Here is a 24,092-nt window from a genome sequence, read left to right as displayed (position 1 = left end):
TCAATTCATATCATTTTTTTCTTAACTTTTTCACCCTTTACTCAATCATTCGTTTTGTGTATTAACGACTATGTGCCAGGTGTTGTGCTAGTGCTGTGGCTACAGAACCCAGGAGACAACCGCGAAGACGGGGATAGAAACAGTAACATCGACGTAAGGGAAGTGAAGCAGAAGCTCACGCTGCCTGCAGACATCACAAAACGCCAACACCCCGCTTCCCCGAAACAACATTCTTCCACCCTCTCCAACTTTTTTCTGGAACCCCTTAACTTCCCAACGCCCCTGAATGTACACTTTACTTTCTCGTGCTCCTTCCTAAGACAGTAGTGTTTTCTTCCCCAGTACCGAGAAAAAAAAAAAAAGCAACAACTAGAACTTCTTCCTTACCCTGCCTTGTCTGCAGACCCTGGAGGCCCCTTCCATTTCCCCTTGTCCTTTTCCTTGTCTTTTTTGGTTCCCGCCTCATTGGTCGAGTCGCTCTCGAACACGCTGAACAGCTCATCTCCGAATGCGTCCGCCATCTTTCGGAGCTTTGAGAGCGAATCTCCCTCCTACCCACGATGCCCCGCGACCGAAGACGGTGACGTCTCGTGAAGGTTCAACAGTGGCCCGCAGGAGACAAAAGTAGTCGAGTCGCACGACCAACAAAAATGTTCTCGTGACGCCTTTCTTTTTCCCCCCCGGCTTTCCCTTCCTTTCGGACCAGAAGTGGATAAGCTGCTCAGTGGCTAAAGAGCGAGAGTGGCTCGCGGAGCCTGGCGTGTGGCAGGCAGCTGGCGACTCGAGGAGGCGGAGCCTGCTGAATTCGACCAATTGCGAGGCAGCGGTCGCCCCGGCCCGAGAAGCCCGGATCGAAGCTCAGGGTGGCGGCCCCGGAGCCGGGGAATGTGAAGAGCTTTCGGCTGTGTAGTAGTAACGCCCGGGCCTGGGCCGCGAAGGATCTTCTGCCGCAGCTGCAACATGGGCGGAAAGAACAAGAAACACAAGGCTCCAGCGGCCGCGGTGGTCCGAGCCGCCGTGTCTGCTTCCAGAGCCAAATCTGCAGAGGCTGGAATTGCCGGGGAGGCCCAAAGCAAAAAGCCGGTGTCGAGGCCGGCCCCCGCTGCCGCTGCCAGCGCCAGGGAGCCCCGTATCAAGCAAGGTACGAGGGGTCCCCCAGCCCCTGGCTGTCTGCCCTGAGACCCTGCTGGTTGTCCTGAGGAAAGGACCTTAGAACCCGGGAGGAGCTTCGGGCCCAACATTTCTATCTCCCAACACTCGGGCTGCTGGCTCCGCATGGGGTAGCCTTGTCTTAGATTAAAAGTCGAAGCTCTTTGGGCCTCCAAAATTCTGACAGTAACCCTGTTGCAGCCTGGCATCTCCCTTTTAATTCACACTTTTTCCCCTTCTAAAAACAAAATAATTGCATTAGCTTCTGTTTCAGCAGGGATCCATCCTGAGTACCATCTCAGCTAGCTACACTAATGCAAAGACGAGTACTGAGTGGAGTTCCTGACCTCCTGGTGCCAGCCAGCCCCATTTTCTGTCTGTTCTTCATATCATTTTCAGCAGCAATCTAGTGTCTCTATGCGTTCTGGAAAAATCAGTACTTAATAAAAATTACAGGACATACACACTGGTTACACATTGGTTACGTGTAACCTATTGTAAAATTGTCGGCGCTTGTTTCTGCCGCCATGTATTTTTGCTTACTGAACAAATTGATTTGACAACTCAACTTGTAGATGGCCGATTCCTGCTGCAGATGAGCAGGCCACTATTACGGTTGAGCTCAAAAGTTGAACAATTACATGCTGTTGTGTTCTTCTGGGGTTGTTTGCTTGTACTTATTGGAATATTCAAGAAATGTTTGCTGAGCATTTATGTGTATATACGCAAATATTTAGTATGTATCTGATAAGATATGAGGAATGTGATGAGCAAAATAGAGACATCACCTCATGGAGCTTGCCAGTCTAATGTCAGAGATAGGCATTAACTGACAGATAACGCACACAGACATATTTATAGCCTTATAATAGATAAGTGCCACAAAGAAAAGCCTGGGAAGACAGTTTAACAGGGTAATCTAATTTTTCTGGGGATGAGCAGGTATCATGGATAGTGTCTGGAAATGTAACTGTTAAGCTGAGATCAGGAGGATGAAAAGGAGTTAACTCTGTGAAGCATGGCGAAATTAGTATTCCAGGCGGGGATAGTGAACATCATGTGTAAAAATTTTGAGTCAGGAAAGAGCTTAGGGCTCTTGAGGAATTCATAGAACATAAAGCATTGCCAAAGGAGGAAAAGAGATGAGACTGAAAAAGTAGGCAGGTACCAGACCTTTACCTAGAACTGGTGGAACCAGTTATTTGCCTTGCAATTTATTGTAGTGTTTTAGCTACAGAGTTAGTATGCTTGTAATTACAAATACATAGAATTTCTCCCTGACAACTGTGGCAGTTTTACTGTGTGGATCAGCCGCTTTTTTACTTTTCCTTTGTCTTTTACTGACATTCCTGTGAATTATTTGAACTGATAGTCATTTGTTGTATTCTTTGGCTTCCCTTTCCTCCAGCCCCAAAATGTGACCCTTTCTCAAGGTGTCAATCCTTGACAGTATAGTTCACTCCTAAAGTCCTTCTAGGAGTGTTCATCTATTTCCATTACTTCTATCTTTTCCTTTATAGATGGCCTGTCTTTCAAGCTCAAGTCGGCAATTTATACATTTTCCTAGATCCTCTGACCCTATTTTTTGCAAGCATCTCAAATTTAACAGGGCTAGTACTAAACTACTCTTCTTTCCCCAAACTAACTTTTCCTTCGACTTCCTTGTTTCTGTTTTTCCATATTTCGCTTTGCATTTGTGTAGTTCACACCCTAGTCTAGGTACCTGTGAATTCCTGGAGTACCAACAAAGTCTTTTAATAGGTCTCCATACCTGTGCTCATTTTGCTTCCTCCAGTTGGTCTTGCATATCAACATCAGACTGGTCTTTCAGAAATGCTGCTTTGGTCGTGTAACACTTCTTGTTTTCTTCCATGGCATCCTCACTGACTTTGTAATGAAGTCCAAATCATTTAGCTAGCTTCTAAAACCCTCTTTCTAGCCTTTTAATATTTCCTCTATTCAACTATAGCAAATCTGGTGTGTTTTCATTTCTCCAAATGGAGCTCTTGGCTTTCTTCTTCTTCATATTTATTCTTGCCATGTTTTTCTTCATAGTGTGCAATCTGTCCCTAACATCGTCTACCAAAACCTTAAAATATCCATTTCAGAAATGACAACTCCCTTTTGAATTCTTCCTGCTATTCACAACTGACGTGTCATAGTTGTTTAAATCATTCTTTTTGATAGTTAGGTCTTGCCTTATGATATGTAAAGAATTGTACATTTTATATATCCTACAAAATTACAGGAGGTAGGAACTGTTTTATGGATATGTGTTAACATTTCCCCAGTATCTACTCCAGTGCTGTGCATATTGTCATGAAGAAAATTTCTTGGATAACTGGTAAGGAAAGTTCAAAGGAATTATTAAGACCAAGAAATCAAGAGAAAAAAACTAGAGGTTATCTACTAAATTTGCACATAACTTTTGGGTTTATTTTGGGGTGCTTTTAATATATAGTATAACATATAATAAATCTATTTTGGAGAAAAAAAGTGGAAAAATGCTCAACTCTGTGTAGTTCCTAATGTAGATGTAATGGTTCTACTCTACTTCCATCCCTCCTTATCTTTCCAGTTTGAAGGATTGTACACAGCACAGCTGGTCAAAATTGTCCTCTATCGTAGAGGTACAAAATTACCAAATGGCTTGCACAATTTGGGGTATTCTTACCACTCTTTTTTTTTTCATTTCATTTGTTCATCAAAGAATTTTTGAAGAGGCCAAATAGGGAGGAGGGTAGGGAGAGGTTCAGTATTAAATAGGATGGTCACGGAAGGAAGGCATCATATAAGAAGGTGACATTTGAGGAAAGGAGGCAGGTAAAGTAGTTACACAGATGACTGGGTAAAGAGCCTTCTGGGGAGAGGGAACAGAAGGGCCTTGAGATGCAAGCCTGGAGTGTTACAGGAATGGCAAGACCTTTCCCCATCTTTCTTTTACTGTCCTCCCCTTTGCCTTTTCTTTTCTTTCTTCTTTCCATTCCTGTGCTTTCGCTTTAGAAGTGCCACTTCATTAGCCTAATTATAATTAAGCTGCTTTATCATGTTATAACTGAGACCAAAATAAGAGGTTCAGTAATTTTTCTCTTCCAACCAAGAGGCTTGTGTTTCTGAAAATTCTTGAACCTAGTTGAGGCTTAAAATTTTAAGAGGGGAATAAGAATGAGGAATGGATGTCACAAATTTATAAAAGCCATTATAATTTTTTTTTTTAGGGTCACCAAAATAGGAAAAGTGCTATGAGGAACAGAAAATGGTGACTTGGTAAAGATTAAATGGAGAACAGAGGGTCTATTTTGGTTTGGAATAGGAATAGCTTCCCTTTGAAAACATTTAAACTGAGATGATCTGCAGAGTATTTGTGGCAGAGGGAGAAACAAGCCTAAAGACCCTAAGGTGGAAACAAGTTTGACATGTTGTAAGAAGATAGTGCTGTGTGGCTGGAGTGAAGGAAGAAAGTGTTAAAATGTGGCTGGAAGTCTGGGAAGGAGCCAGAGCAAGTGCAATGGGAAGTGGGGGCCAGTGTTGGTATTAAGTAAAGGAGAAACTTTAGCTGGTTTACATTTCAAAATGATTAGTCAGGCGGCCCTGGCGGTATGTACTTCCTCATAGGCCTTAATTGCTCAGACTACATCAGTTCACCCTCATCTATTCTCTTGGCACTCTGCACTTCCCCTTTATTACTCATTTGAGTAATTAGTTGCTTACTAATTATATTACTGTTCCAGATTATAAGCCCCATGAGGACAGGGACTGGATCTGTTTACCACCAGAGTCCCTGTTTTGGTACCTTGCTTGATTAACCATTCTGCAGGTGTACACACTGTTGATCAGAAGGGAATCAGAGTGCTAACAACTCAAAGTGAATGTCTTAGTCATAGTGGGTCATTAGCATTGTTTTTTCCTTTAAAATACAGTATAAAAAGAATATGTAGCAAAAGAAAAGAATATTGGGCAATAAGAAACTGATTCTAGTTGATTTTTTTTTTTAATTAGCTGAGTCATTTTGAGGAAATCAGTTTGTCTATGCTTCAACTTTAATGTAATAAATATTTTTGAGAGCCAGCTATATATGTTGCATCGTCCCATGACCTTTCATTTATAAATTTGGAATTCATAATACTTTGCCTTGGAGATACTGCACACTAACATCCTTACTTCCAGTCAGATTTCCAGTAACTTCCACCATCTTTAACACAAAATCAAAAATTGTAAAAGTCTCCGGGCAATAAGGAAAGTAGCTGTCATAAATCTTATGCACTTTACTTGGCAAAAGTGAATGTGGCCCAGTGAATGTTCCTTGATTTCTCTGATCATTTTTCAGAAATTCAGCTCTTTTATTTACCCTCTGGAAGTTTGCAGTATAAGCCCATTTCAAGGAAGTGATACAGTTGAAACTCTTAGGTGAATTGTGTGGAGGAGACAAATGAGAATTTACTTTAATCTTTTCAACTGGGTAAATTAAAAACCAACCAGTTTGTTTTTTTGTTTTTGTTTTTGAGATAGGGTCACTCTGTCGTCCAGTGGGTCACTACAACCTCTGCCTCCCAGGCTCAAGCAATCCTCCCATCTCAGCCTCCCAAGTAGCTGGGATTACAGGCACAAGCCACCACATCTAGCTAATTTTTTTGTATTTTTTGTGGAGATGGGGTTTCACCATGTTGCCCAGGCTGGCATTTTTAAAGGAATTTACAGTCTTACTCTTGTCAGTAACACATCAACTTTGAACTGTTTCTCTGTGTAATCTTCGTAACGGACTGCTCATCTATCTGTAACTTTTTAAAAGGGTTATAACTGGGGTCTCTTGATGCATTTGGGGACCTCTAAAACTGCATGGTAAATTTGTTCACAAGCTTACTATAATTGATAAGATCCCCTAGGAATAGTTAAAGACTACTAAATATATACTCTCCTTTATGACCGTTGACATGAATTTATGAGAGAGATTGCTAGAATTAAGGTAAAGTTTGAGACTAGAAGATAAGGAAACTAACAATACTATACCAGAGTTGTTATTATCTTTTTACATATGCCAGGTAGCTTTGGGTACCTCCGACATAACTATAGCACAGCACTAATTCAGAGAACCACAAATGTTTCTCTTTCAGACTGCCCACATGTACAAGTTAATTTCGAGTAGTTATTCTCAAAAACTTTTATTCTTTTAAAATATCTAATTATATTAGCTACCATCTTAAAACGAAGAACTTAATGTAACCCAGCAGAGAGTAAAGTCTTTGACTTTAAAATCATAAGAACATTTAATGTTTAAATGTCTTCAAAGTAGAAAAAATACTTTTTTTATTTTAAGGTGTATAAAAACCATGCAAGTAGATTTATGATTCTGGAATCATTCTCTTTTTATTTATTTATTTATTTTTTGAAATGGAGTTTCACTCTTGTTGCCCAGGCTGGAGTGCAATGGCGCAATCTCGGCTCACTGCCACCTCCACCTTCTAAGTTCAAGCGATTCTCCTGCCTCAGCCTCCCAAGTAGCTGGGATTAGAGGCATGCGCCACCACGCCAGGCTGATTTTGTATTTTTAGTAGAGATGGGGTTTCTCCATGTTGGTCAGGCTGGTCTCGAACTCCCGATCTTAGGTGATCCACCCACCTTGGCCTCCCAAAGTGTTGGGATTACAGGCGTGAGCCACCACACCTGGCCTGGGATCATCCTTATACAGCAGTGGTTCTCCAAGTGTGCTCAGTAGGTCCTAAGGAACCTGAGACTTGTTTGCCAAGGGCTCCATGAAGTGAAAACTATTTTCATAATAATTCTGAGATGTTATTTGCCGTTTTTCATGCTCATTTTCTCATGATTATGCAGTGAGGTTGTCCAGTGGCTACATGATGTGTAATGTTACAGCAGATTGAATGCAGAAGCCAGATGTTATGAACTGAATGTCTGTGTCCTCCAGAAATTCGTGTGTTTTTCAACATACCCACAGTGTGGCTATAATTGGAGATAAGGACTGTAAGGAAGTACTAAGGTTAAATGAGATCATAGGGATGGGGCCCTGATCCAACAGGATTAGTGTCCTTATGAGATACCTAAAAGAGCTCAGTTTCTCTGAGTAAGCACAGAGAAAAAAAGCCATCTGAACATATAGCAAGATGGTGGCCACCTACATGCCAAGAGAAGAGGCCTCGGAATGAAACCTACCTTGCTGATACCTTAATCTTGGACTTCCCAACCTCCAAAACTATGAGAAATAAATTTCTGATGGTAAAGCCATCCAGCAGTCTGTAGTATTTTGTTGTGGCACTCTGAGCAGACTAAGATACCAGGTATTAAAGAGATTTGCAAAAATGGAAATTTTTTTTGTCTTGAAAAATATAGTCATTTCATCAAAAGCATCATTTATATTTACGTAACGGGTTTATTTTTATTAATATTATTGTTTTGTTGAGGTTCTTTTGTTTGTTTTTTTGAGACAGAGTCTCGCTCTGTCGCCCAGGCTGGAGTGCAGTGGTGCAGTCTCGGCTCACTGCAACCTCCGCCTCCTGGGTTAAAGCAGTTCTCCTGCCTCAGCTTCCCAAGTAGCTGGGATTACAGGCATGCATCACCAGGCCCAGCTAATTTTTGTATTTTTAGTAGAGATGGGGTTTTGCCATGTTGGCCAGGCTGGTCTCAAACTCCTGACCCCGTGTGATCTGCCTGCCTCAGCCTCCCGAAGTGCTGGGATTACAGGCATGAGCCACCACACCTGGCCTATTATTATTATTATTAGAGACAGGGTCTCACTCTGTCGCCCAGGCTGGAGTGCAGTGTTGCAGTCACAGCTTACTGCAGCCACTACTGTAGCCTTGAACTCCTGAGTTCAAGCAGTTTTCCTGCCTCAGCCTCTGGGACTTCAGACATGCTACCACGGCTGGATAACTTTTGTAGAGGCGAAGTCTCACTATGTTGCCCAGACTGGTCTCAAACTCCTGGGCTCAAGGGATACTCCCACCTCAGCCTCCCAAAGTGCTGGGATTACAGGCATGAGCCACTGCACCTGGCCAGATTTATTATTTTCAGTGAATGAATGAATATTTTAAAATTTCCCTTTTAATTTATAATATGCTAAGTATCAACAGACATAACCCACATAAACAAAAACTATTTGGATCCTCAGTAATTTTTAAGAGAGTAAGGGGTCATGAGACCAAAAGTTTGAAAATAATGTGTATTGCTTCCTGGTTACTCATTGTTAGAGGATTGAGACTAGACAGCATTTCTGTTCACTGGAACAGACTTGGCAACTGTAGTGGGTTGAGTGAGTAGTGTCCCCCCAAATATTCATGTCCACCTGGAACCTCAGAATGTGACCTTGTTTGGAAATAAGCTCTACATATCTATGGAGCTTGAGATGAAATTATACTAGATTTAGGATGATCCCTAAATCCAATGATGAGTGTCAAGAGAAAGGAGAGGGAAATTTGGACCCAGAGACAGGGAAGAAGGCCGTGTGAAGGAGGAGGCAGAGACTGGTGTTATGCTGCCACCAGAAGCTGGAAGAGGGAAGGAAGGATTCTTACCTAGAGCCTTCAGAGAGAGTATGGTCCTGCTCACACCATGATTTTGGACTTCTGGCTTCCAGAATTGTGAGAGAATAAATTTCTGTTGTATTTAGCCATCAAGTTTGTGGTAATTTGTTATGGCAGCCCTAGGAAACTATAGCAACCCTGGACTTCAAGGAGATAAGATGATAGAAACTCCCACCTCCCTTTTCACTTAGCATACCACCTTCAAGAAAGAGTGCTTTTTCTTTAAAATTGTCGATCTACTCTGCCAACCATCATATCTTCTGAGAAGTTTTGCCTCAGCTAAGTGCTAGGAGAAAAGCATCAGACTAAAAGATCGGAGGATAAAGAGAGATTTAACCTAAAAGATATGTAGGCATTTGCATTTTATGAGAAACTGATTAACATGGAGGAATGCTAATTGGCAAAATGTTTAAAATTTAGAGAGGATATTGCTAGCTACTAGATTGAGTTATTTGGTGAAGTATTGGGGGGGAAAAGCTGAAATCAAATATTTAATATTTAGCATTCTTTAGAGGAAAATTAAAATAATGTAATAGATATTAATCATTAAATTGCCTTGTCTATTTGTTTGTGTTATTTACAGGTCCAAAAATTTATAGTTTTAATTCTGCAAATGATTCTAGTGGTCCTGCAAATCTGGATAAATCTGTTTTGAAAGTAAGTAACCAAGGTTTTGAGTCATTTCCAGAAATGTTCCCCCCTTTTTTCCCCAAAAAAAGATGTATCCTTAAATGTAAGAAAATGATGGAGTGTTTTAAATTTTTGTAAATAGTACTCTAAGAGCTAATCTCTACTAAAAAGAAGTAAATCATACACATATGTTGAGAGACTGTAAGAAATGAAGAAAGGTCTGGTTAAGATCTAAACTTCTAAGCATGGCATATACATTTTTTCAGGTCTGTCTTAGAATACCTTTTCATCCTCCTCTCTACTACTCTGATCTTTATTTAATATTTTAGTTCATGGGACATCTCATGAATATCTCTTTTGTTCTTCTAAATCTGTGATTTTACAACTTCAAGCTTTTACCCATGTACTCTCTGCCTAGAGTGCCCTTATTTCCCGTTTTTATTTGTCAACCTCTGTGACCTCTATGAAGTCCTTTATAACTCATCAAGTTGATTTTCTTGGTGATTCTGCTATTACTTGATATATCATTTTTGAGAATTGGCATGCTGGGTTATAATTTGTCTCTTTATATATATTTTTTGGGCTAGACTGCGAATTTCTGAATTATATTTTTGGGCTTAGTTTATAGTAGGCATTTAGTTAAAAAAGTAATAAATGGAAGATATTTTTGTAAGTAGATGCTTGTGTATTTTTAGGTCAAAAATAACAAAAGAACAGAAAATAAAATGCCTAGTAGGAAAAAGTAGGAATCAAAGTCTAGAAGCCAAAAGAATTTGTGTAGCTTCTTATTATATATTTAGTTTTCAGTTTTACTTGTTATACCTCTTTTTAGTGTAGCATTCATTCTTTTAGGTTGTGTGCTTGCGCTGGTTTACATTAAGGCAGATTTCTGGGCTCCCTACAAGAATTCTGATTCAGTATGTTTGGGATAGAGCTTAGGAATCTGTCTTTGTGACAGCAACCCAAGGGTAGTCCAAGGACAATGTCTTGTGACATTGCCCTTGAGAGGCTTTTTCTTGCCATGTGTTATCTTGTTGCTTTTTTCATGCCACATTTTTTCTTAAAGAAATGATAGGAATGTGGTCAAATGGGTGGTAGTCCAAAAAATGATAATTACTGTATCTGATTTTAGCTGAAATTTTGGGGTTGGTTGGCAGGAATATAGAAAACTGTATGATAAGCTTTTAATTTTTTAATAATTTAACTTCTAAATGATATGACCTTTTTGGCCTTAACAGGTGGTAATTAATAACAAACTAGAGCAAAGAATTATTGGAGTGATCAATGAGCATAAAAAGCAAAATAATGACAAAGGAATGATTTCTGGAAGACTTACTGCCAAAAAATTGCAGGTATTTTGCAAACTTTTTTAACTTCCTTAGTTTTAGTGAAGCATTTTTAGACAGCTCCTCATGTGAGATAAAAAATGGCTTTACAACTTCCATTGAGATTTTATGTAGATCATGTCCATCTCTTAGAGAAGGAATTGTGCGCACATTAAATCAAGGAGGTGCAAGTGCACACATTAAAATGGTGATATGAAAATTAAGGTATATCCCCAGAATTATACTATTTAGCACCTACTATGTTAGATTCTGTGCTGGGCACTTTGTTTACATTTTCTCTGACACAACAGTCCTATGAGGTAGATGTATTTGGTCCCATTTTTTCAAGTGAAAGAATTGAGGCTTGCAAAGATGACATAAATGATACTGTAAGGTTACTAGTAAACAGGGTCTGGATTTGAACCCAGCTCTACCTAACCATAATGATTATGCTTTAGAAAGTATGTTAAAATGCTTTATCTTTATGTATAAAGATATTCACTGAACCACAGCTTGTAATAAACAAAAAAAAATATCCTAAGTGTTCAGCCATAGAAAAATATAAAATTAAATTAGGATATGTCCACCCAGTGGAATGTTATGTAACTATTCAAAGCGATGATGCAGAGTTTCTACTAACTTTGGAAGGTGCTTATGTTATATTATAATGTTAAGTGAAATCTATTTTTACAAAATCATGGAAAAATGACTAAAAGAAATGTACTACATTTAGTATCTTTGGACAGTGAAAATATGAATAATTTCTCGTGGTTCTCTTTTTTAAAGATCTCTGGTTTCCAAATTCTTAATTCAATAAACACATTTCATTTTTAACTGAGAAAAAAAAGATTGTTTTGAAATTATAATTTGTGTCAAAGTTTCTGGTTTAAAATGAATGGAATAGTTAGTAATATAGGAAGGGAACTGACAAATGTGACTTTTTTTATATTTGCTTGTCATAGGATTTATACATGGCTTTACAAGCATTTTCATTTAAGACAAAGGACATTGAAGATGCCATGACCAATACACTCTTATGTGGAGGTGACCTTCATTCTGCCTTGGATTGGCTCTGTTTAAACCTTTCAGATGGTAAACAGTATCATTAAATTCTTTCAGTTTCTAAAACCTTTTGAAGTCGTTTTGGTATTTGTATCAACCTTTTGGCTCATACTCATATTTTTTCACTGTCATAATTATTTACTTTTAAAGTGTTCTTACCTTCTGTTCTTTTCAGGATATTTTCCTTAGAGATTGTGACCTATGCAAGAAAATACTATGTTTTGTGTTCAGTTGTTGATTGATATTTTGCTATGTCCTTAATACAAGGTTTGCGTGTCTCCTGGTTTTTGGTTTAGAAATTAGGACTGTCGGCCGGGCACAGTGGCTTAAGCCTGTAATCCCAGCACTTTGGGAGGCCGAGGCAGGTGGATCACCTGAGGTCGGGAGTTCGAGACCAGCCTGACCAACATGGAGAAACCCCGTCTCTACTAAAAATACAAAATTAGCTGAGCGTGGTGGCACATGCCTATAATCCCAGCTACTAGGGAGGCTGAGGCAGGAGAATTGCTTGAACCTGGGAGGTGGAGGTTGCAGTGAGCTGAGATCGTGCCGTTGCACTCCAGCCTGGGTAACAAAAGTGAAACTCTGTCTCAAAAAAAAAAAGAAATTAGGACTGTCCTTGGATATATAGTATTTTATTAAGCAGAGGATCATGATTGTAATCTTTGGCAACAATTTGGAGTGCAAATGGCTTGTGGTGACTAAGGATACTACCACATGCTATGGCAGACAGCCAAAGAGTGGGAAGGATTAAGATCTTATGACAATTTAGGAGCCTAACTTTGAGAGTGAAATAATGACCAAATAGAATAGGGTTAGCTATCATCTGATGAATATGTTCACTTCTAGTTTGACAAATAAAACCAGGTTCATCTTAGGATTTCTGTTCTTAGGAGATGAAGGAATAGAAGAAAATTAGGTGCTCTGAGTCTAGACAAGGTTTACAAATGCTTAACAAATATTTGTGTGTTTTATGTATCATATGCCTGTTTATTTTCAGCGTCGTTTCTTTTATTTTAAGATGCACTTCCTGAAGGATTCAGTCAGGAATTTGAAGAGCAACAACCTAAAAGTAGGCCTAAATTTCAGTCTCCTGAAATACAAGCCACTATTTCACCTCCATTGCAACCTAAAACCAAAAAACATGAAGAAGACCCTAAGATTAAGGTAATTTAAGAATTAAGCATTTAAAGTTGTGTAAAATCAGAATGGAGCACATGTAACTGTTCAAAGAGTATAAATATTAGGTTTCTGTAACATTTTTACTTCTTACAAATAACTAATTGGTTTGCCAGACTTTTCTATCACTGTCTGTTTTAGTTATCATTATATAACAAACCACCCCAAAATGTAGTGGCTTAAACCAACTATTGTTTCTCATGATTCTGCAGTCTGTGCTGGGCTCAACAAGGTGGTTCTTCTGTTCCAGGAAGAATCTTCCAGGGCTGGGACATCCAAAGTGGCTTCTTCACTCCCATGACTAAGCTGGAGGCTAGCCAGGCATCCCTCTGTCTACGTGTTTTTTCTACATGACTAGCTTGGGTTTCCTCACATATAGTGGTCTTAGGGTGGCTGGACTTCTTATGGCATCTGGCTTCCAAGAATATTTTAAGACAATAAGCCAAAATGTACAAATTCTTATTAAGCTCCTGCTTTATCATTCTTGCTAATGTCCCATTGACTGAAGCAAGTCACATGACCAAGCCCAGAGTCTGTGGAAGAAAATCACAGATGAATGTGAATAATGGGACTGTAATTCATTAAGGCATTACACTTAAATACTCTGCATATTGTAAAATGTCTATGGAAAAAATAATCCTCATAAAACCAGTGTTTTTAAGGAATAACAGTAGTTTTTAACAGTTCTCATTTCATTCTTTTTTACCACTTTATGTAAATATATTCTTTGGATTTTGCAATTGTAAATTTCTTAATGTTGAGGTCAATTTATTTGTCCTTCACTGAGCAATAAAGAATAACAGCTTATATATGTCTGCTGTTTTTGAGTGTGAGGAAATTGTAAAAGCAGTGACAAGATAGTTTTGACACCTTTTTCTAACTTTGGTTTTTCAGATATTTGTTTTCTCTTTCTAGCCAAAAAAGGAAGAAAAAAATACGGAAGTAAATATGAAAGAGTGGATTTTACGATATGCTGAACAACAAAATGAAGAAGAAAAGAATGAGAATTCTAAAAGTTTAGAAGAGGAGGAAAAATTTGACCCTGTGAGTAGAAATTTGTATTAGGCTTCTAACTGGATGTTCCTAAGTAAGATATATTTACTTTTCTGAGCCTTAGTTTGCTCATTTGTAAATTGGAAATGTACCTCTAAAGGGCTGATGTGAAGATTAAATAAAATAACACTTAGGTAAAAACTTAGCAGAAAGTTAACTGCTCAAAAGATGTTAATTACATTTCTCATGTTTAAAGAGATAATCATCAAATATTTTAAAATGATTTTTATGAGTAAGGAGCATGCTAAATTCTTTAGGTAATATTAAAAAGGCACATTCCTTTACAGAATTTCATGGTTGAGAGAGAATAACATAGACATCATATGGTAAGATAGAAACATAAGGCAGAAAATATACTAAGTCAAAAAAGCAAGGTATGGGAAATACTGTAATATATATATCTGACAAAGGACTTCTATACATAATTATATAAAGAAGCTTTAAAAATAGACACCTCACAAAAGTAGATTAAATTAGAGAAATGAAAATGAAAACTTAAATGAGATACCACTATATATCCATCAGAATGGCTAAAACTAAAAAGATCAGTAATACTAAATGCTAGGAGGAATGTAGAGCAACTGGAATACTCATATTGCTAATGGGAATGTAAAGCTAATGGAAATGTAAAATGGTACAGCCACTTAGAAAAACTCATCCTTTCTCATAAAGTTAAACAAATACTTGTCATGTGACCCAACAATTTTATTTCCAGGTATTAAGAAAAATTAAAGGCCGGGCGTGGTGGCTCAAGCCTGTAATCCCAGCACTTTGGGAGGCCGAGACAGGCGGATCACGAGGTCAGGAGATCGAGACCAGCCTGGCTAACACGGTGAAACCCCGTCTCTACCAAAAAAATACAAAAAAAACTAGCCGGGCGAGGTGGCGGGCGCCTGTAGTCCCAGCTACTCAGGAGGCTGAGGCAGGAGAATGGTGTAGACCCGGGAGGCGGAGCTTGCAGCGAGCTGAGATATGGCCACTGCACTCCAGCCTGGGCGACAGAGCAAGACTCCGTCTCAAAAAAAAAAAAAAAAAAAAAATTAAAACATTTCTTCAGAGACTTGTACACAAATGTTCATAGCAGCTTTATTTGTATTAGGCAAACACTGCAAACAGCCCATATGTCTGTCAACAGGCAAATGGTAGATGTTGCAGAACAGCATGTGTAATCTGATGAATTCGTTTGTGTAAAAGAGAAAATACATATAGCTACGTATTTGCTTTTTTACATAAGCAAAGAAAACATCTGGGAAGAGACACAAGAAGCTGTTACTGGTGATTAGGACCAGGGTGGTATAGTGGGATGGAGAATTCTTCTTTATATTTTTCTGTATATCTAAGTTTTTTAAAACCTTGTTCCTATATTAAACTAATATAAGTGAAATATTTAGGGAAGTATAAGTCTACTTTGAGATTTGGAGAAAGAAGAGGTCTCTTCTGATTGGAGCATTAAGTCAAGACTTCAAAGAGATGGGACCTAAAGGATGCGCAGAGTTCAGACAGGCAAAGAAAGATGGGAAGATGGCCCACATGTGTGAAATACTGTGAACAAGGGTACAGATGTGGAATTGTACAAGGAGCCTTTCAGTAATAAAAAATGGATGAGCATATGTAGAGATAAGATGTACAGATGAGTACTGGTAGATAGGAGTAAACAGGTGAGTTCACCTGAGACTGGAAGATTTCGATGTCCAGAAGGTGATTTTGACACTTTTCCTTGAAAGTAAAGAGCCACTACAGATTTAGGGGCAGGTGACTGACAAGAAGAATGATATTTTAGGTCAAGCTTAGTAGTATTCGAGGTGGTTTGGAATACTGAGTGATGTTTAGGGCAATTTGGAAAGTGTAGGGAGGCCATTATAGTAGCTATTGCACTTGCTCAGGTATGAGATAATAAAGGCTCATATCGGTAATTGGAAAGGAAGAGAAACATTTGTAAAGCAAGAATCAATAGAAATTGATGATTTACGGAATATAAAGGCTAAGGAAGATTTCTTCAGAGAAGATATACAAATCACCAGTAAGTATATGAAGAAATGCTCAACATTACTAATCATTAGGGAAATGCAAATCAAAACCACAGTGGCATACCACTTCACACCCGTTAGGATGTCAACTATCAAAAAAACTGGAAATAATAAATGTTAACAGGAATGTAGCGAAATTGGAACCCTGTGTACTATTGGTGGGAATGTAAAATGGTGCAGCCATTGTGGAAAACAGTTTGGTAGTTCTTCAAAAAATTAAAAATCGAATTACCATATGATCCAGTAATTCCATTTCTGGGTATGTACTCAAAAGAATTGAGAGCAGAGTCTTGGAGGAGATATTTGTACACTGTGTTCATAGCAGCATTATTCACAATAGCTAAAACATGGAAGCAATCCAGTATCTACCAGTAAAACAAATGAATAGGTAAAATGTGGCATGCACATAAAACTGAATAGTATTGAACCTTAAAAAGTAAGGAAGTTCTGGTACATGCTACAACACGGCTGGACCTTGACCAACTATATGCTAAGTGAAATATGCCAATCACAAAAAGACAGATACCATATGATTTCACTTATATAACGTCCCTAAGTCAAATTCATAGAGACAAAGTAGAATGGTGGTTGCCAGGGGCTGGTGGGGGATGGCAGAATGGGGAGTTAATGCTTAATGGGAATAGAGTTTCATGTTTGCCAGATAAAAATGTTCTGAAGATGGATGGTGGTGATGGTTGTACAACGTCATGAATGTATTTAATACCACTGAACTGTACACTTAAAAATGGTTAAGATGGCACATTTTATCAGGGAAAAATGTGCCAAAGATGGCAAGAGGTGCGTAAATGGAGGGATGGTGATATCACTGCCAAGTACAGGAAAGATGGAAAGGATAAGTATTATATGAGTGAATTTGAGGTGGTAGCTAACCCTTCTATCTGTTACACTGATATTTGTATTGATATTTGTCTCTACACAAAATGGTACCAAAATTCAGCTAGATATGCTTGCTTAATTGTCTCTTTTTCCTTCTTTTATCAGTTATGTTTCCTTCTCCAGTCCATAGTTTTATGCTTCTAATCTGCTGTCACTTATTAACCTAAGGGGGAGAAAAACAGTAATTTGAGTTTAACTTTAAACTTCTTAGTTTTTGCTCAGGAGTCAAGTCATGTCCTTGAGGGTTATGACATCCATTTTCCTCAAAAGCCATTTTTTTCCTGTCTTCCATAAGATAGAGATTATGTGAAGTTAACTTTCAGATGAGTATTATTATTACTGCATGAATAATCCTTTAAACACACATACTTATGAAACGATTTTTTTTTTTTTAGGGACAGAGTCTTGCTCCGTCACCCAGGCTGGAGTGCAGTGGTACTATCTCAGCTCACTGCAGCCTCTGCCTCCCAGGTTCCAGTGATTCTCTTGCCTCAGCCTTCTGGGTAGCTGGGATTATAGGCGCCCACCACCACGCCCGGCTAATTTTTGTATTTTCAGTAGAGGTGGGGTTTCACCATGTTGGCCAGGCTGGTCTCGAACTCCTGACCTCGGGTGATCCGCCCGCCTTGGCCTCCCAAAGTGCTGGGATTATAGGCGTGAGCCACACCACGTGACTGAAACAATTTTTATAGAAATGAGCTCTACTTTTTATTCTGCACCTTGCTTTAGTTTACTAACACGTCAAGGAAGTTTCTCTATGTGGGTCACCCTCTTTCTTTTGCTAATCTTATTTTATTTTCTAATGACTAAATAGTCTTCTCTGTAGAGATGTTTCATATATGATTTCCAGTTTTTCTTTTACAGTCAGTGCCTCACCAAACATCTATGCACCTGCAAATCTGTGCATTTGTTTTATTTCTCTATGAAAAATTCCTAAAAGTAGATTTGCCAGATCAAAGGATAAGGTAAAAATATCACAGATTTTGATACAGTAAATTGACCATAGATATACTAATCTTGCTCTTCTTTTTTTGTTCCCCCTCCTATTGTTTTATTTGGAACAGAACGAAAGGTACTTACATCTTGCAGCAAAACTGCTGGATGCAAAAGAGCAAGCAGCTACCTTTAAACTAGAAAAAAACAAGCAAGGCCAAAAAGAGGCTCAAGAAAAAATAAGGAAATTTCAAAGAGGTAAACACTTTCAAATACTTAGATGTATAAATGTAATTGTCTTCTATTTGTTGGCCTTCCTGGAATGGATGATGCTACCTTTTAATATGTCTGCCCTTTTCTAACAGTTTATACATGGGATTAGCAAACTTTTTAAATAATAAGGTAAGTAGTAAATACTGTGGACTTCATAGGCCATACAGCCTCTGTTACAACTATTCAAATTTGCTGTTACAGCACAAAAGCAGCCATAGACCATACAAAAATGAATGGCTATGTTCTAATCAGACTTTATTTATGGATACTATAAATTTCTAATCATTGTATCATGTCACCAAATGTTCTTATAACCACTTGAAAATGTAAACACCATTCTAACTTGCAAGCCATACAAAAACAGGCAGTGGACTAGATTTGGCCTAGAAGACATTATTTGCCAACCTATGATTTTTATACCATAAAATATCGTCGTCATTCAAGAAAGAAAGGTGAATACAATTCCATGAGTATTTGTAATGAAGTTGTTTGTGTTTCCAGGCTTATTACACCTATTAAATAATTTATTTTAAAATTTTTGTATGTGTTGTGAAAATTAATAAATTGCCTCTGATAACTGCACAGATTCCTAATAGGAATTATTAAGTAATTGGCTACAAGGAAAAAGAAGGAATGCAGTTTTTTTAAACCATTTTTAAAAATAAGGCGTGAAAACCATGTAACTCTTTGTGTATAAATACCAAAAAAGTAAACAAATAAAAGATAAATAACTGTTTTTTTAAAACTGTGAAACTAAACATTATATTTTTTCTGGTAGAAATGGAAACATTAGAAGACCATCCAGTATTTAACCCAGCCATAAAGATTTCACATCAACAAAATGAAAGGAAAAAGCCTCCTATAGCCACAGAAGGAGAAAGTGCATTGAATTTTAATGTATTTGAAAAATCTGCAGCTGCTAGTGAAGAAGAGAAAGGTAAAATTAAGGGAAGATGGTCAGGGTATAATTTATAAATAATACAATGTCAAGGAATATATAATGGTAAAATTTGTTACTTGGCATTCTGGCAAAGTACATAAGATTGGCAGTGAAGTTACACTTCAAAAGCTGTCTTGAAAAAGTATTAACAATTATGATAACATATATGTACAGCATTTTGTAATTACAAATAAATATCTTGCCTCAGTCTCATCTCTCTCTGATTCATCTCTAGACTGCTGCCAGAGTTATCTTTCTATAATACAGATCTAAATGTGAGTTTCCTGCCACAAACCTTTAATGGCTGCGAGCCTACTGACATCAGTAACAAGTCCAAATCTTTTAGCATGGCATTCTGGATCTTTTGCATTCTGCCACAATCTACTTTTCTACCTTATTCCCTTGGCTTATTACTCCAGCCACATTACTCTTTAAAACATTGGCTGTTTTATGGTTTCATTACTTTGCTCATCTTCTTATCCCCTACTTGGCCAACCTGTTCCCAGCTCAAGGCTTAGTGCAAACAGCTCCTCTTCCCTAAGCCCTCCCTAACTCCTTCCATACTACCAGACAAGTAATCATGTACTTCTTTGTGCTCCCAAGTTAATTATTTTTTTAAAAATTGTTTTGGGTTAATTATTGATATAGCAAGTACAGTATTTATCAGTTTGTATTTTAGTTTTTAGAAGACCATTCACTATAGTATCAAATAATATTTTAGTATTAATCATAATATTATAATTTGCATTATAGTTTTTAGAAGACCAGACTGGATGGTCTTCTAAAAACTATAGAAGTTTTTTAGTTAATTATTTTTTAAAATAATAGTATATAGCAAATAGTACAATATTATATACTATAGTTTAATAGTATACTATTTACTATATACTATACACTATAGTTTAATATAAAACTATATTATGGTATTAGTATTTAGTTTTAATATAAAACTAAATTATGGTATTATAAATACTATAAATATTATCTGATAAATACTATGCTTGGTCTTCTAAAAACTATAATGCAATGTGATAAATACTATATATTATACTATTTACCATTAGTAAACAATATAGTATACTGTAAACAATATAGTAATATATTTACTAATATTGTCACTATTAGTAAACAATATAGTATATTGTTTACAATTGTATATTGTTTACTAATAGTAAATAGTATAATATATAGTATTTATCACATTGCATATAGTTTTTAGAAGACCAAGCATAGTATTTATCAGATAATATTTATAGTATTTATCATAATACGATAATTTGCATTATAGCTTTTTGTTGTTGTTTTTTGTTTTTGAGACGGAGTTTTACTCTTGTTGCCCAGGCTGGAGTGCAATGGCATTATCTTGGCTCACTGCAACTTCCACCTCCCGGGTTCAAGTGATCCTCTTGCCTCAGCCTCCTGAGTCGCTGGGATTACAGGCATGCACCATCATGCCTGGCTAATTTTTGCATTTTTAGTAGAGATGGGATTTCGCCATGTTGACCAGGCTAGCCTTGAAGTCCTGACCTCAGGTGATCCTCCCGCCTTGGCCTCCCAAAGTGCTGGGATTACAGGCGTGAGCCACCACGCCTGACCTTTTTCTTTTTTTTTTTTTTTTCTTTTTTCCAGCTCAGACTGGAGTGCAGTAGCACAATCTCGGTTCACTGCAACCTCTGCCTCCTGAATTCAAGCAATTCTCCTGCCTCAGGCTCCCCAGTAGATGGGATTACAGGCGCGTGCCACCACGCCTGGCTAATTTTTGTATTTTTAGTAGAGATAGGGTTTTGCCATGTTGGCCAGGTTGGTCTCAAACTCCTGACTTCGGGTGATCTGCCCGCCTCGGCCTCCCAAAGTGCTGGGATTACAGGTGTGAGCCACCGCGTCTGGCTACACATTATAGTTTTTAGAAGACCAGAGTGGATGGACTAACTTCTACAGTCTAAAAACTGTAGAAGTTATTTAGTTAATTGTTTAAAAAAAAAATTCTGAGTTGATTATTGATATAGCAAGTATAGTATTTATCAGATTTCATTACAGTTAGTTTAGACCCACACTAAATTGTCAGTTTTTTAAATTATTCATTCTTTCATTAGTATTTATTGTTTTCGTGGGGCATGTTTTTTGAGACAGACTCTCTGTCACCCAGGCTGGAGAACAGTGGCACGATCTTGACTTACTGCAACCTCCGCCTCCCAGGTTCAAGCGGTTCCCCTGCTTCAGCCTCCCAAGTAGCTGGGATTACAGGTGCATGCCTACATGCTTGGCTAATTTTTGTATTTTTAGTAGAGACGGGGTTTCACCATGTTGGCCAGGCTGGTCTTGAACTCCTGACCTCAGGTGATCCACCCGCCTCGGCCTCCCAGAGTGTTGGGATTACGGGCGTGACCCATCACACCCGGCCTCAGTAGTATTTATTGTGTGTTCAGTAATGAGCAAAATAACCTAGTCTCTGCCTTCTTCAAGTGTACAGTAGAAAAGGTAAGCTTCAAACATATACAATACATAATTACAAATTATGATGTGTGCTATCAAAGGAAGTAGCTTCTAATAATATAGATAACAAAGGGGTCTAATTTGGATTGGGAAGACCTTGCTGTAATGACATTTACTCTGAGATTTGACAGATATTTAGGTGTTAGCCTGGTGACAAGTTGGTGGAACAATCCTTCCAAGAAGGAGAGGGTACATTAGAAATCTAAGGTAAAAAAGCAGCACTATTCAACAGAATTTTCCATGATGGAAATGTTCTGTATCTGTACTATCCAGTGTTGTAGCTGCTAGCCAAATAGGAGTATGAAGCATTTGAAATGTAACTGAGAAACTGAATAACTAATTTACATTTAACTAACCACATGTGGCTATGTCTACTGTTCTGAGACAGGCATACTTAGAGCATTGAAGAATTGACTGATGGCCATTGTGGTTATAGCATAATAAGCAAGCAAGAGGGAAGCGTGGCAACAGACAGGCAGAGAATAGTAAGGAATTTAGACTTTATCTGTAACAGGAAGCTATTGAGGATAGTGCTGGTGCTGGTGGCAGACAGCTGATAAACCTAGAAATGACATCTTATTTCTATTTTTTTAATGGTTTAACTACAGAGTAGCCTTCCAAACATTGTAATTTGTAGTATCCTTAGTTCATCACTAGTATCATATTTTACAAGAATACATAAGTTCTTCAAGATAATTATTTTTAAAGAATTTTCCCAGGTTCTGTCCATTAAGAGGATTTCCTTATGTCACTTAGAGAAAATCAAGCTTCACCTATTATCTTTTTTTTTGGAGACAGAGTATCGCTCTGTCACCCAGGCTGAAGTGCAGTGGTGCAATTTTGGCTCACTGCAAGCTCTGCCTCCCAAGTTCACGATCATTCTCCTGCCTCAGCCTCCCGAGTAGCTGGGACTACAGGCGCCTGCCACCACGCCCGACTAATTTTTTGTATTTTTAGTAGAGACGGGGTTTCACTGTGTTAGCCGAGATGGTCTCAATCTCCTCACTTCGTGATCCGCCCGCCTCGGCCTCCCAAAGTGCTGGGATTACAGGCATGAGCCACCGCACCTGGCCTCACCTATTATCTTCTAAAAGTGCTGTTCTCCAAAGCAAGAGAGGACTTTGATCTCTGAGAAGAGAATGCTTAGCCATTTTTAAAGAACCAATCTTTGTTTACCATTTTAGATAAAAAGAAAGAACCTCGTGATGTAAGAAATTTTGACTATACTGCTCGAAGTTGGACTGGAAAATCTCCCAAACAATTTCTGATTGATTGGGTCAGGAAGAATCTCCCCAAGAGTCCAAATCCTTCCTTTGAAAAAGTTGCAGTAGGTAGATACTGGAAATGTAGGTATGTTTTGTTTTTGTTTTTGTTTTTGTTTTTTTGATTAACTCAATGAACTTTAGAAAAATTTAAAGTGGAAATCTTTTTGTTTCCTGTGAGTTAAGCATACATTTAGGAAGCTCTCAATTCTACATGTCAGGTTTATTGTCTGATAGATTATCATTATCTAATACATGCCTTCCATGGAAATACTTAAACAATTAACAAATTTGAGTTTAATGTTAATGGAATTCTGAATTTTTTTTATCTGACTTTATCAACTGTATTTTTTAAAAATGTGTTTGCTTCTTTGTAGGGTTAGGGTAATCAAGTCTGAAGATGATGTCCTGGTAGTATGCCCTACAATCTTAACAGAGGATGGCATGCAAGCTCAGCACCTGGGAGCTACTTTAGCCCTTTATCGTTTAGTTAAAGGGCAGGTAAGACTTTTTAGGCCTAACTATATCTGTATGTGGAAGGCAGTATTTAATTATGGCTCAATTTTTCTCTTTAGTGACTGTTTTTCTGATTAATCCTTTCTCATTATTCCTAATTTGGCTTCCTTTCAACCCTAAACACAGTTTGATCTTTGTTTCCTCTTAGACCAGAAGTCTGAAAGAGAGAGTATGATGATCCGACTTTTGGAGATATGCTAATTTAGCTATGCTAAAAACAGTTGATAGTGTGATTGAATTAAGGAGAATTTTGTTTTGAGACAGCATCTCGTTATGTTGCCTAGGCTGGAGTTGTGTGGCAGAGTCATAGCTCACTGCAGCCTCAAGTGATCCTCCTGCCTCAGCCTCCTGAATAGCTGGGACTACAGGCACGTGCCACCACGTCCAGCTAATTTTTTAAAACAGATTTTATAGAGACAGGGTCTCACTATATTGCCCAGGCTGAAAATTTTTTGTTTGTTTTCCTTTAATGTTATATTGTCTCTCTTAACTTAAAAAAATTATATAGATATTGCTTCCATTTTTCAATTTTAGGTTATATTAACAATACACTTCCAGTTTCAGGAAGGATTAAAATAAAGTGCTACTGAAGGAAGCTCTTTAAGAGAACATAATGCTCTTTTTTAAAATTTTGGATTGTCAGTATTTCCTTTTTACAGTAAATGTGTTTCTTTCTTCGTGGGAAATTAGAACCTTCGAAAATTTTAGACACTGATTAAGTGGAACCCTGGACAGTAGTTCTCTCCGTGTTTCTGCCAGTAAAAGTTATTAATGTCTTTATTTCCCTTATTTTGCAAAATAAGGCACTGTGAACTATTTGC

General features: G+C 37.9%; 2 protein-coding genes across 5 annotated transcripts in view; one reads left to right on the top strand and one right to left on the bottom strand.

Annotated features, from left to right (window-relative positions):
• MTREX (Mtr4 exosome RNA helicase) overlaps positions 1-782 on the bottom strand; it is a 124,869-nt gene extending 124,087 nt beyond the window's left edge. Inside the window, exon 1 of one of the 2 annotated variants that reach the window (XM_021939365.2) lies at positions 388-782. In XM_021939365.2, the coding sequence (XP_021795057.2) occupies positions 388-521 (134 nt within the window). In that variant the 5' untranslated portion in view covers positions 522-782. The remainder of the gene's footprint in view (positions 1-387) is intronic. The other variant, XM_003899677.5, reaches the window with a different exon arrangement.
• DHX29 (DExH-box helicase 29) overlaps positions 782-24,092 on the top strand; it is a 53,582-nt gene continuing 30,271 nt past the window's right edge. For 2 of the 3 annotated variants that reach the window (XR_002522548.2, XM_003899676.5), the window contains exons 1-10: positions 782-1,141; positions 9,265-9,338; positions 10,550-10,663; positions 11,599-11,728; positions 12,720-12,865; positions 13,793-13,921; positions 17,919-18,045; positions 18,839-18,997; positions 22,678-22,843; positions 23,133-23,256. Coding sequence is in view for 2 of the 3 variants with exons in the window: in XM_003899676.5 (XP_003899725.2) it covers positions 961-1,141; positions 9,265-9,338; positions 10,550-10,663; positions 11,599-11,728; positions 12,720-12,865; positions 13,793-13,921; positions 17,919-18,045; positions 18,839-18,997; positions 22,678-22,843; positions 23,133-23,256 (1,350 nt within the window). In the remaining variant the exon portion in view is untranslated. Of the gene's footprint in view, positions 1,142-9,264; positions 9,339-10,549; positions 10,664-11,598; positions 11,729-12,719; positions 12,866-13,771; positions 13,922-17,918; positions 18,046-18,838; positions 18,998-22,677; positions 22,844-23,132; positions 23,257-24,092 lie in introns of those variants that run through there. The other variant, XM_009208416.4, reaches the window with a different exon arrangement.

Source organism: Papio anubis, chromosome 5 (genome assembly GCF_008728515.1).
Source record: "Papio anubis isolate 15944 chromosome 5, Panubis1.0, whole genome shotgun sequence".
Lineage (NCBI taxonomy): Eukaryota > Metazoa > Chordata > Mammalia > Primates > Cercopithecidae > Papio > Papio anubis.
The sequence above is the reverse complement of the archived record's forward strand: the minus strand, read 5'-3'. Positions and strand labels throughout refer to the sequence as shown.